At 36.5% G+C, this 14,181-nt stretch overlaps 1 protein-coding gene across 2 annotated transcripts in view; it reads left to right on the top strand.

The window, feature by feature from the left end:
• The window catches only part of NOX4 (NADPH oxidase 4), a 232,975-nt gene that overhangs the window by 31,628 nt on the left and 187,166 nt on the right, over positions 1-14,181 (top strand). Inside the window, exon 3 of one of the 2 annotated variants that reach the window (XM_020993815.2) lies at positions 12,668-12,778. In XM_020993815.2, the coding sequence (XP_020849474.1) occupies positions 12,668-12,778 (111 nt within the window). The remainder of the gene's footprint in view (positions 1-12,667; positions 12,779-14,181) is intronic. The other variant, XM_078156966.1, reaches the window with a different exon arrangement.

Genomic DNA, 14,181 nt, shown 5'->3' with positions numbered 1-14,181 from the left:
TAATCGTGTACGATGACTCAGATATTATAACTGTATGACTATAAATAATTACATTTGAAATATAAGGTGTGAGCTGACATTTGAGGGGGAAAATAAGTAGCTTCCTAGCATGCAACCTAGAGTGGACTTTTCAGGTATTGTCATATAGTCATAAGCTGCATTGCCAATATTATATAATTCTTGAAATTTTGAAGTCAAATAGAAGAGAATCATTCAAGGAGAGAAGGTTTAATATTACTCTTAAAAGATATGAAAATTATATTCTCTGTTATGTAATTTTTTTGGAGACAATGAGGTATTATGTGTTTCTGTAAAGACTCATATAGGATGCACACTTCATCTGGGGCATATGAAAGCCTTCACCAACTTTGTGCAATGCAGACAGCTGATTCTTGGAGTCTGCTACTGACTGATATAAATTGAAATTCACTTCTATTTCTTAGTTTGTACCCATTATACTTAGGTATAGCAATAGAACCAAAAAATCCAATTTTATTTGTATAATTAACTCTTGGGTGAGGAAATGCCCTCTGCTGATTTGGTTTGGCACCTTCTCTGTATAACTTAGAGTTTTACAGAATTAATAAGGGCAGGAGAGGTTAAATGACTTGCTTAGGGCCACACAGACAATGTGTGTCACAGGTGCTGTATATTCAGCATCCCAGAAGTTTTTGACTTCCAGGCTTGCTCTCTTTTCACTCTGCCCTCTTTAATATTGTACTTGAGAATTAGAATTGTGTTCCCCCCCCAAAAAAAAAATAACACTTGAAAGTTTATGCTTTCTATTATTTTAGATAGGGCTGTTCTCCCGTCCTGCTTGATGTTTCTTTCTCTATTTTAAATTATACTGTGATACCTTCAGGAGATCCATGATCTCATTGGTGAGGGCACTTTTTTCCATTGGTTTAAGTTTGTACTAAGTCTTTCCTGTACAAATGATTCTTTTCCTCGTACTTCCCTAAATTCTTCCCTAAAGGATTTACTCAAAGTATTGAAGGACTTTGTGAGTCTTTTAATATTTCATTCCTACCAGCTTGATCCTCACATTGTTCATTTCTTATTCCAGATCAGTGAGGTTTAACTCTCCTGTTTTCCACTGCTTCCCTACCCTGCTGAAGAAAAACTCTTCCCCTGAACTAAGGAAATCAGATCACAAAGGAGTGAGTTCTTGTGAGAAATTCGTCCAGCTAAATTTTCCAAAGTATTAAGGTCCAGGGAAATGGCAAAGAACTTTGTTTTTTCTTTAAAAGCAGCATTTATTGATATTTTTGGTTTTTTACATTGCCTATATTTCCCCTATGCTTCTCCCCTTTCCCAGAGAGTCATCTCTTAGAGCAAAAAATCTAAATTTTAAAAAAAAGGAAGAGAAAAAAAGCTGCAAAATCAATCTACACATCAAAAAAATTTGATGTTATGTGCGGTGCTGTAAACGTGTTGATACCCCCATCCTTCTGTAAAAATCAGGATTGGAAGTTTCTTAAACAGTTTTCTTATCTAAGATTATTTTTTTCCTAATTTTGTATCATCCTGTTTTGATTGTTTTAGAATTGTTCTTTCTATTTACTGTATTGTCATTGTGTATTTTATTTTCCTGGCTTTTCTTACTTCACTTTATATCAATTCATGTAAGTCTTTCTGTGATTCTGTATTATGTTTGTATTTTCATTTATAGCTTCGCAATGTTCTATTTAATTTCATCCATCATGATTTGCTTGGTCATTTCCTTCCAATTGATGGGCATATACTTTGTTCCCAGTTTTTTTTTTTCATAAAAAGTACCGCTGTAAATATTTTTGGTATTTATGGAGCTTTTTTTCTTTGTGATTGATCTCCTTGGACCATATGCTTAACAGTAGAATCTCTGGGTCGAAGAGTATAGATATTTATTCACTTTAATTGCCTAATTCCAAATTACTTTCTAGAATGGTTGTAACTATTTGCACCTCCACTACCCCATTAGTGTTTTTTTTAAACCAATTTGTAGAATCATAGTATCTGTGGATAGTACCCCAGAGATCATCTATTCCAACCAGTACTTGAATCTCCTATTATTCTTCTACTAATCTAAGTAAAAATCTTTGCAACATTTCCTACAAATGTTCACCCAGCCAATGCTTCAAGACCACTCACTCATGACAAAGAACCCACTGCTTGCTAAGACTGGCCATTTTGTTTTGGGGACGGCCTCACTATATTATAGGTCAGTTTTTCTAACATTGAGCTAAAATCACCCACTACCAAGTGCTCCTGGTTCTGCCATCTAAGGCTTAGTAGAACAATTCCTTTTCCATATGATAGCTTTTCAAATTCTTGAAGACAGTTTTTATGCCCTTATGAAATTTTCTCTTTTCCAGGATACATATTCCTAGTTCTTTCAAATAATCCTCATGACATCACCTCTACTTGCTTCATCTTGATATTTCTAGCTTATATGTGTGCTTCCTACAATCTAGTATCTAAAAATCATCTGATCATGGCAGAATATAGCAGAGCTGTCATCTTCCCCTTCTTGGACCCTTGTGCATCTCTCCCAGCCTTAGACCCATTAGCTTTTTAAATTATTGTGAAGTCTAATTAATATACTAATGTAAATGTGTATGGCACAGTAGTCAGAAGTGGAATACACCATAATCTTTTACTTTTTCATTCACTGAAGGAGAGTTTATTAAGGTTTTCCTTTAGGGAACTGTCACTTGAGGGGAAGTGTATGTGTTATTTTTAAACCTTATGCCCTAGAGTTCTGCATGATAGTTTTTTAGCTTATTTAAAATCTTTCAAGGCATAATTAAATCATCTAAAATCCACGAACTAACATTTCTTATAAAAAGCATATAGAAAATTCTCCACTAGGGGATGCCAGATCAAAAAAGATAACTCCTGATCTGTTTCCTGACGATACAAAAATCTCCATTCCACCAAAAAAAAAAAAAGCAGATGATTTCTAGGTGAGAAGGGGGAAATGATGCTTTTATGTATCTAGTACAATCATATTTTTTCCTCTATTTAGGATGTTTATTAAACTTTCATCTCTAGGACTGCCTACTTTGATTAAAATGTTAATTATTTTATTTACCAGTTATACAAATTATTGCCTTCCTAAAAAATAGGCTTCCTTTTTACATTGGCCCTTTCCCTGTTCCATAACAGTATTTCATGTGAGGATAGTAAACACTGTGTAAAAGAGATGATGTTCTGCCAGTAGTAATTTAGAGTTCCCTTAAGCCCTACTACTTTTATTTCAAGAAAAACATCTGACTTCCACAAACAGTTCATATTTCTTAAAATAGTGTCACTCTATGCTGACTTCATAACAAGTACGCAGACATGATATTGTCTTTATTATTCATGTTTGAAGGATTCTCCTTTTATTGAAAACATGTGTTGAATAGACCAAGATACTCACAGATGGTGCACTAAACATGTGTTTGGTTTAAAATTAGTTGAGGAAGTGTTGTATCAGTCCCAAAGGATGATCTTCTTTGAAAAGTTCCTATCATAGTGCAATCTGGTAGCTGGCACAGTGTAAAGAGCCAGTAAAGTCAGGAAGACTTGAGTTTGAATCTTGTCTCAGACACTCACTAGCAGTATAACCCAGGGCAAGTCACTTGACCTTTATGTGCTTCAGTTTCCCTGAATGTGAAATAGGAATAATAACTTCTACCTCACACAGTTGTTATAAAGCTCAAGTGAAGTAATCTATGTAAAAGACAAAACATAAATGCTACACAAATATTAGTTATTATTAGTTGTGGTAATCAGTATGACACTCAGTTTGCCCTGAGCTAAGAGCATCAGTGGTTACCTAGGCAATTGGGATGCATCAAATAGCTAGTTCAAGCAGTGTACCTGAATTAGCCCTTTTCCATTTTATAGGTGCTTAGTAAATGTTTCTGAGTTGAATTCTTGAGCCATGAAAGTTGTGATAATAGTTTAGTGAAGGGACATTGACATTCATATTGAAATAACAGCTATCATTTTTATCTTGTTAAAATTTAAAATCAATGAGCATTTAATAAGACTTGACTGTGTAGAAAAAATGCAAACTATATACTTTGCTCTATTCCTATTTTCTGGTTATCACTGACATCCTTATCTGAGGGCAAGCTAAGTCTTTATCACTGCTTACTACAACACACTTACAAGAATGCCTCTTCCCAATGCCTTGGGAATAATACAATATTTTTGCCTAACTAAGTTTAAAGCAGGGGCAGCTAGGTGGCTAAAATATTGCCCTGGAGTCAGGAGGACCTGGGTTCAAATCCCACCTCAGACAGTTGATACTAGCTTTGGGACCCTGGGCAAGTCACTTAACCCTGAATGCCTTGCCAAAAAAAAAAAGTTTAAAGCAGACAAGTCCCATGTATCAGATACTGTGCTGGGCATGGGGGTGAGGAAGATGACATTCTCTTTACATGCATTATCTTCTTTGATTCTCACAATAATCCAAGAAGGCAAATGCTGTTATCATTCATGTTTAACAATAAAAATATTTATAATAACAATAATAGCTAACATTATGTAACATTTAGGGTTTTCAGAGTTCATTACGAATATTATCTAATTTTATCCTCACAACAACCCTATGCAGAAGGTGCTGTTATTATCTCCATGATACATTTGAAGAAACTGGGACAGATAGAAATTGAATAACTTGCCTAGCATCACACAGCTAGCTAATAAGTGCCTTGGACTAGATTTGAACTCACGATTTTCTCACTCCAGGTCTAGCATTTTAGCACCACCTAGCTGCCTCATTTTACAGATATCAGAACTGAGACTCAGAAAAGTTGACAGACTTACTGTATGTCATGCAACTAGTGTCAGAGGTAATTTTCAAGCCCAGGTCTTTCTGACCTCTAGTCCAGTCTACTATTCCCTTTGCCATGCTGCTTTACTCTTCAGTTTGAGTGTCAAAGGTATTGATAAAGTCCTTGTCATTCAGAATCATCAAAGGAAAAGCAACAATAGCAACTAACAAATCCAGGCTTGATGTGGAAGAGGAAAAAAGGAAGGCATTATGATTTCCATGTCTCCATTCTAATTTTTTCACTCTCTTCCCCTTTCTTCTTTGCTTTTCTGAACGTAACAATCAGCAATAAACACAAACATTTCAATATGCAAAAGAACAAAGAGCATTATATGTGAAATGGTAAATTTCTGCTATATTCATTTTTGTTTTTAAAAAATCTCTCCACTTCATTTCCAAATGAGGGGGAAATTAAACTGGAACAGGAAGGAAAATAAATAAGGGAAAACCTTGTTAGAGGTGCTGTAGAATGGTTTTCATTTGCTCAGGAGTAGAAAAAGCCCTCCAGATAATGAGTGCTGTTGTTCTCATTTCATATCCCTTGTTTCTCACCATTCTACCCAGATCTGATCAAAAGTTCTTTTACAAAGTGTCTTTAGGATACATTTTCAACTGTTTGAGATTCTTTGAATATAAAAATTTGCATTAAAAAACTTTGCTTGTGATTGCTAAATGAACAAAATCTTAATTCAGAAATTGCTTTTAAAGCTGTTGAAAAAGTCACTTTTGCCTAGTTATTGAAATGTTCTGCTGGCTGAAATGGTACTGATAAGCTTTAATTAGTTTTGCTTATTCTGCTAAGTAGTCTTTTATAAGTAATAACATTTTCTCAGTTACTAGATGAGGTTAGTGGAACACATTTTATTATGAGGACCTAGAATGTACACTCTTTGGAACTTCTTGCCACCTGATTGGTGTTCGTAGATCTCGTTTTTCTCTTTCTCTCTCCATCCTCTACATACCTAACAGTATAGTCTAAAGAACAGTCTGACTGCGTCCCTCATTGTTCAAGAATCTTGGTTCCCAAGATTAGCTTTTAGGTAAAATGCTAATTCCCCATCTTGGTATTTAAATTCCTCTATAACGTGGCTGAAGCCTACCTTTCCAGATTTATTTCACATTGTTTCCCTTCAAAACCTCCATGTTATAACCAAACTCACATACTGATGTTTCCAGTATTTAGCAGTCCTTCTCCCTCCTCCACTTCTTTGCACAAGCTGGGCTGCATTCCTGAAATGCCCTCCTTCCTTGGCTCTTCCTTTAAACTTCTTAGTTTACTTTAAGGAAATGTCAACTTAGGTGCTACCTCCTATAATTATCTTGAGCCTTCTAGTTGTTAGTGATCCCTCCCTTTTCAAATAAAAAAAAATTATCTGTGTACACATATGCCCCTTAAAGCATGTTAGTTGTTTTAATGCAAAGATTTTTAAAAAATTGCCTTTGGATTCCAATAGCCTGGTACATTAACTTACAACTCACAAATAAGTGCCAGTCAGTGTACTGGGATGATGGGCATAAGACAGAGGTGAGCCACAGTGGAACATAGGGCTAGGGACAAGGGCAGTAAGAGCAATAAGACAGTGTGGTTATGTGTAAAAGTATACAAAGAATGAATGTAAAATTGGAGACTGTTAATGGGGGCAGTCAACTTTTGTGGTCTCAGTTCTCCATTTTCGGTCGTGAACTTGCTCCATGGGAGATACTTATAGGAATTTTGGCCTTCCCAACCATAATTGTACATGGTAAATAGAAACTATGCCCAGGAATATTCTATGTGGTATACAACAAAGAGCTATACTTTTATTTTAAGGTGAAGCAGACTGACCCAGATCAGTAAATGGGGTAATTTGTAGTCATGGAACACGGTGAACCTAAGTATCCTGTCAAGGAACTGAAGCCTCATTTTTTTTCTAGCCAAATAAGTCATACTTTTTAAGCTGAGAGGAAGCTCCCATAACACCATGATGCCTCGTTTCTAGCTGTTTTTGGCCCAATGGTGATGGCCACATGTTTTCCTATGGTCCCTGCTGACTTTGGGACATTGAGACCAGTATTAGGATGTTATATTTCCGTTGCCATCATCAGTAAACTTTAAGATTTCAGTAGTTCCATTTTTTAAGGCAATTGGGGTTAAGTGACTTGCCTAGAGTTACATAGCTAGTGTCAAGTGTTTGGTCTGAGGCTGGATTTGAACTCAGTTCCTCCTGACTTCAGGGCCATTGCTCTATCCACTGTGCCACCTAGCTACCCCAATAATTCCATTTTCAATGGATATCAGGGAAAGGAAAGTTTCTCTCTGCACATCTTTAAAATACACTCTTGGAATTTTTTCAAGTGATAATTCAAATGAATACTTTTTTTTTTATCATTTTCCTCCTCTTCTTTCTTCCTACTTTCTCTTCCCTTCACCTAGCTAGCAATTTGTTATGGTTTAATTTGTAATGGTTTCATTGTAGATATTGTTGTGTGTCTCATATATTACAAAGATACCATAATTTTATTAAACATCTTGGGAGAACTCTCTTTTTCTGTCATTCTTATGCCTATATGGTTGCATGATCTTTGTGGAAATTATTTTTGGGTGATACAGTTATTTTTCATTTAAATTTAATTTAATTGCTCTGAACTGATTATAGGGTTTTTTGAGTATTTTTTCTTTTTCCTGTGGGGATCTGATCTACTTTTAGGCTTGCTTCTGCAAAAGGGCTTCTTATGATAAGCTCTCAATTATTTGCCAATGAAGAGTAGAAGTATCACATAATATAGAAAACCGCAGGTTATCTGATCAGAGCACAGAACTTGGAGCCTGAGTTGAAATTCTGGAATCCTAGCCTTCCGCTTAATAGCTGTGTGATGATGGTGGACAATAATGGTAATGATGATAATGATTCATATTTAAGGTTTGCAAAATACCTTGCTTAGAACAGTCCTGTAAAGTTGATGAAGATTTTATTATCTCCATTATATAGGTAAGGAAACTGAGATCTTAAGAGATTAAATGTGACTTTTCCTTCATCACGAAGCTAGTAACTCCTAGAGGTGGGGTTCTAATACATCTTCTGACTTGAAGTCCATTTTCTATCCACTGCATAATTCCTCAATCTGTTACTTTTTATCTCTGTGGCCTTAAATGAAGTTCCGCCTCTGAAGTCACTTAATACCTTCAAGTTCTTTCTGAGTTTCCCCATCTAGTTGGGTAATAATACATCTGAATATCTCACAGATAAGTCATGAGGAAAATGAGAGTCAGAGGGGCCAGTTTTGTGTCACAGGTCTACCACTAATTACCTTTGTTATCTTATGCAATTACTTATCCTCTGTGGCCTCAGTTTCTTTATCTTTAAAATGGGGGGGTTGAGAACTGACTAGATGACCTCTGAGGTCCCTTCCTATTTCAAATCTATGTCATGTTGTAACTGTGAGCTATTACTATCATATATAAATATATATATATTTCTATATACATATATACACATATACTGTTGGTGTTTCAGTAATGTTGGACTCTTTGTGACCCCATTTGGGGTTTTCTTGACAAAAATACTAGAGTAGTTTGCCATTTCCTTCTCCAGCTGATTTTACAGATGAGGAAACTGAGGCAAAAGGGTTAAGTGACTTGCCCAGGGTCATGCAGCTAGTAAGTGTCTGAGGTGGAATTCAGGTTTTTCTGACTTAAGGCCTACTGTTCTATCCACTACACAACTTTGTAGTAGCGCTCTCTCTCTCTCTCTCTCTCTCTCTCTCTCTCTCCCTTTCCACAAATACATGTATGTATGTCTGTGTGTATATGTATCTGTGTATATGTAAATATACATACACACATACATATATAATATACACACACTATAATCTTTGACAGGCTTCCAATTCATCAAGTTGCCTGGGCTTATGGCTCTGCTCTCTGTGCTTTAGAAACTTGCAAAAAAAAGTGAGGTCATGACAACTTCCCTCATCATCATTCACTATTTCTTACCTTCCTTCTCAGTTCAGAACTCTGAGGGAAACACTGGAAATACAAAGACTTATTAGATAGGCTCAGTTCCCGGCCTGGAGCAGATTACACAGTCTAGTAGAGAAGACCTCAGAAAGACATTACAAAGCAGCCTAGTAAATGCTGAATGTCAATCCAGGCACCTAGCTAATAATCCTTAGGCTTCTTGCATGGTGAGCATGTCTGATTATTCGAACTAACCTTTAAAAGAGTATATGTGGATCCAGCTCCAGGGAAGTGCATGGGCTTTTGAATTGTTCCAGTGGATGGGAAGGGAAGGCTTTGGTATGTGAGATGACAAAGGCTCTTATGCCCAAGATATACCTCTTCTTCATTCAATCAAAGAACCTATCATATGACTAGGTAGATGTGTGTGTGTGTGTGTGTGTGTGTGTGTGTGTGTGTGTGTGTGTGTGTGTGTGTGTGTGTGTGTGTTACCAGGTAGCCATCTATTGCCTGAATGTCTCATATTTTTCTTCTGGAAGAATTTATGGCATATGTTAGGTAATGTACTTGGAATCAAAAGACCAGTGTTGAAAATTCTGTCTGTTACTTCTCATCTCTATGGCCTTGGAAGAGGTTCTTAACCTCTTTAAGCCTCATTTTTCTTACCTATAAAATTGGGATTATTGTTTTTGCATTATCTACCATTGTATAGAGATCAATGTGATAATCTATATAAAGTGCTCAATACATTTAACTGAATATATATTAAGCATTTACTACATTCAATTAATGTATTAACTGCTAGGAACAATAATGCGCAACTCATACTAGGCCTAAGGGATACAAAAATGAAATAACATAAACAGTCCTTACACAAGATCTTACAGTGTATTCAGGGAAGGAGGGGAGAGGAAGAAGTGTACAAAAATTGCCATGATTCAAGGAAGGCTCTAATCAGTAAAAGGAGAAATTTAATTCCTGATTCAGTTTCTTCTCTATCCTATCTGTTGCCATTATTTAAGAAGACTTGATCATTTATGTTGGCAAACATTATGTTATTCTACCAGTGCAATCTTTAATCTCCTTAGCACCACTGGTCCACTTTGAGCCAAACATTAACACAGTCACGTCTTAAATTTCACTAGCTCAAAGATATCAAAATACTTCTAAGATCATATGCTCAAACTCTAGTGTCTATCCACAACCTGTTCTTCTTTCTCTTCTCTACTTTCAATCATGTTAAATTTTTTGTTTACCCTCCTCGTATTTGATACAATTACTCCTATTCGTTTTTTGCATCTTCCCTGGCATGGCTTGTTATTTCTATGCTCATGCTTGATCCCAAGTTTTGCCATTTGATATTAGCTAGCTGTCATCTTAGAATTCCCCACCTGGCCTTATATTATTCCTGACCTTATTCTTGGGTAAAACTTGGGCATAAAATACTTATTCCTGGGTAAAACTCACTATCTGGTTTTATTACTTCTATACTGCTGAGGGTTTTTGAGTGAAAATCTTAAGATAATTTTTAGCCAATCAATCAATAAAAATCAACAAACATATTGAGAAGGTTTTAGGGGAAAGAATCGGTTTTATTTCAACATATTGAGTTTGAAATGTTTGTAGTACATCTAGTTGGAGATATTCCAGAGACATCTGTTGAGACATGCTTGAAGTTCAAAAGGGATACTAGATATCGACATATTGTGATATATACAAAAAATCACAGTTGAATCTCGAGGAACTGATGAGAAAGTGGGTAGAGAGTGAAGAGAAGAAAACCCAGGCTAACATTGTGGAGTATAACCATACTGAGGGGAGTGGAACATGGGTGATGATCTAGAAAAGGAATTTGGGAACAAATGGACAGAAAGTTATGAGGAGAACTCTAAAGGAAAAAATCTACAGGGAAAAATGCTACAGGAAAAAAAAACCAACAGAGAATATATAGGAAGAGGAAGTGATCAACATGTTCAGTTCTCCAGAGAGGTCAAGAAGGTTGAGAAATGAGAAGAAGCAATCAGATTTTTCACCTAAGAGATTACAAGTGATCATGAAAACAGTATTTTCAGTTGAGTAATGAGGTCAGAAGCCAGATTTAAAAGTGGTTGAGAAGTTAGTGAAAGGTGAGAAAATTGATGCAAGCTTTGTAGATAGCTCATTGTAGATTGTAGATAGCTAAGAATGAATAAATGTAAAGTTTGACTGTGGAAAGATAGGACAGAGATAGAACCATTGGTTGAAAGGATGGTAGGATCAAGTGAAGTTTTCTTTTTTTATTACTAGGGATATCAGAACATATTTTTAATATTTTTTTCCAAGTACAGTAAAAACCATTTTAAACATTCTTTTTTTAAAATTTTAAGTTACAAATTCTCTCTGGGCATATCTTTAAGCAATAAGGAAGGATCAGTGAATAAAGAATAAAAATTAGGTAGAAAGAAGGGATGTTCATCTTCAAAAGCTCCTGAAAGAGGCACTGACCACCAAAGCAGAATGGTTGACATGTGTAAATATGAACCATTTTTTTCCTTTAAGACTGAAACAAATAAGGAGAAAAGGGATGATGTGGAAGTGCCTTGAAGTTTAGAATTGGGGAAAAGGAAAAGCTTATGTTTGATGTCTTCGTTTTTTTTCTAGTGAAGTATGAGTCAATACCTTATGCTAAAATGGAATGAAGGAGTGAGTGTAATAGCTGGCTTAAGGAGAAAAGAGAAGTTTTGAAACAGAGTCAGGAGTGGGATAAAAAAAATGTCATGGAATTCCCGTTCAACCTTTAAAGCCCAACTTGAATACCACCTTCTCTGTGGAGTAATGCCCTTACCCTTTGGATGTCATGTAGTGCTTTGCTTTTTATCTTTCTAATGCAAATACTATATAATGTAGGGTTTTATGATTTCTTTTATTTGTGTCTTATTACCTTGCTAGATTGTAAGCTTTATGAAGACAGATATCATATCTTATCTACTACTATTTCTAGTAGGACCTAGCACAATGTTCTTAACAAATTAGACTCTTGATGTTTGTTAAATTGAATTGTCCAGGTCAAATGTGATTGAAGTGTGGATTAGGTTGGCTACAGTGAGAGTAGAAGGGACAAGCTAGTTGGAATTAATAGGGTTTGGTAGTTGATTAAATTTGGAGGTATAAGTAGAGGGGAAAGAATAAAAGATGAACCATTTTATTCCCTGGATTACTGGGAGAATGACAGCACTATCTGCAGAAATAGGGTAGTCAGGAGAAAGAGTAGATTTTGGAGAAAGCTGATGAGTTCAGTATTAGGAATGTTGAGTTTTAGGTTCTGAAGAGATCTCCATGTGAGCATAATAAGTGGACAGAAATCTAGACTAGAGCTCTGAGAATAGGAATTTGAAAATCATCTACATAGAGGTGGTAATTGATGAAATTATGGGGGTAGAGAGAAAACATGTAATAGGATCAAAGACAGAATTGTAAAGGGTGGTGGAAGATAATCTCACAAAAAAGGGGTCAAAGAGGAGGAGAAAAACCATGACAATTTGGTGTCATGGAAACCAAGAGAGTAGAGAGCATTTGGAACAGGAATTTGTAATTTGGAGTCCATGGATACATTTTAGGGGGATCTGTAAAATGAGAAAGAAATTCCATCTTTATTTTCATCTACCTTTGGTTTCCTGAAAGACAAGTAGGTGGCATAGTAGATAGAGCACTGGTCCTAGAGTCAGGAAGACTGAAGTTAAAATCCAGTCTCAGACACTTGCTAGCTGTGTGACCCTGGGCAAATCACATAACCTGTCTGCCTCAGTTTCCACAACTGTGAAATGAGGTCCATAATAGTGCATATGGAGAAATACAACACATTTGGGGGTAGTGATGAGTTATACATGTTACATGGTTGTAATTTGGTTTTTGATTGTATTGTGACTCTTGCCTTATTTGTTCAGCTAGGATTGTGTCTAAGCAGAGCTTCAGCATCAGTTCTCAACTTCAACTGCAGTCTTATTCTTTTACCGATGTGCCGGACATTGTTGGCCTTCCTGCGGGGCTCCCAGAAGGTAGGGGCAGAGTTGCTGTGGAGTGCAAATTCCAGTTGGAAAACTAAATGAGACAGTGCCAGCTCTCAATGACCTCGTCATCTTTCTATCCACCCCTCATGTATGTATGAGATCTTTCTGAGGTCTAAGCAGCTTTGACCTTTCTGTAATGTTCAAACTGTTGCCCAGCTTGCCCTTGATGCATCTTCATTCTTCAGTTTCTGCGGCACTGCTCTTTCTTGATCCTACTCTAATCTATCTAACCCTCCTTTTTGATCCTTTTTTGGTTCATCTTCCTACAACCGCCCTACTAAGTGAAGTGAGGGTGTCCTGCAAGGCTCTGTCCCCTGCTTTTCTCTCCTTATAGTCTCTTTCTTGGCAATTTCATCTGCTCATCTGATCTCAACTATTGCTCCTATGAATGATTCCCAAAACTGTATTTCAGCTCCCTACCAGCTGTCTTCATCTGGGTGTCTAAAACTGAATCCACTATCTCCCCTCCTTTCCCAGTCTTCTACAAACTTGTTCCCCAAATCTCTCATGTTCTTGATTCTGTTGAGGAAACCACCATTCTCTCAGTCGCCAAGGCTTCAAACTTTAATGTTGCTTTCGATCCTTCCCTTTCCCTCTCTCCCTCCTCCAACACCCAATTATTTGCCAACAACTATTGATCCTACCTCCTAACTCATACATCTTTTCTTTCTCCTGCTTTGCATGGCCAGCACCTTAATTAAAGAATGTTATAATAGTTTCCCAAGTGATTTCCTTTGTTACAGTCTCTTTCCTATTCAATCATACTTTGAATGTTTTAAGAGTCCATGATTTCATCTCTGTGAGTATTCTCACCACTAGAGGCACATTACAACTCCCCAATGCCTTTAGTGTGTGTGTGTGTGTGTGTGTGTGTGTGTGTGTGTGTGTGTGTGTGTGTGTGTAGGACACTTCACACAGTTGCTGAAATAATTCCCTTGCTTTCCATTTCACCATGCCAATCACCTGCTCAAAAACCTTTAGTGGCTCCCTATTATATATAGGGTCAAATATAAAGTCCTTACTTTATCCCTTAAGAACACCCCTAATTTGGCTGCAGTCTACTTTTGTATCCTTATCTCATGCATACTCTGTTCTAGCTGAATTGCACTGATAGCTGTTTCTCTACCTCAGTCCATTCTCTCGTTCCTCAGATTTATCAGGTGAAATGCTTTTTTTCTCAGTTCTGATGCTGCATTTTTCATGAAGCCTTCCTTGATTCTGCTCTCCATCCCTCACACCTATTTGTACTCCTCTATAATTGATTGATCCATCTTCAAATTTTCCTAGATAGTTTTACCTTAACTTCTCCTTGACTCATCTCATTTTACATAGCATCATATTTACTTGGTACATGCTGTATTGCCTTGATTAGAGTGTAAGCTCCTTGAGAG

The sequence above is a fragment of the Phascolarctos cinereus genome, unplaced genomic scaffold (assembly GCF_003287225.1).
Source record: "Phascolarctos cinereus isolate Bilbo 61053 unplaced genomic scaffold, phaCin_HiC Scaffold_726;HRSCAF=1367, whole genome shotgun sequence".
NCBI classification, from domain to species: domain Eukaryota; kingdom Metazoa; phylum Chordata; class Mammalia; order Diprotodontia; family Phascolarctidae; genus Phascolarctos; species Phascolarctos cinereus.
Note: the sequence above shows the minus strand (reverse complement) of the source record. Positions and strands in the feature narration are given on the sequence as shown.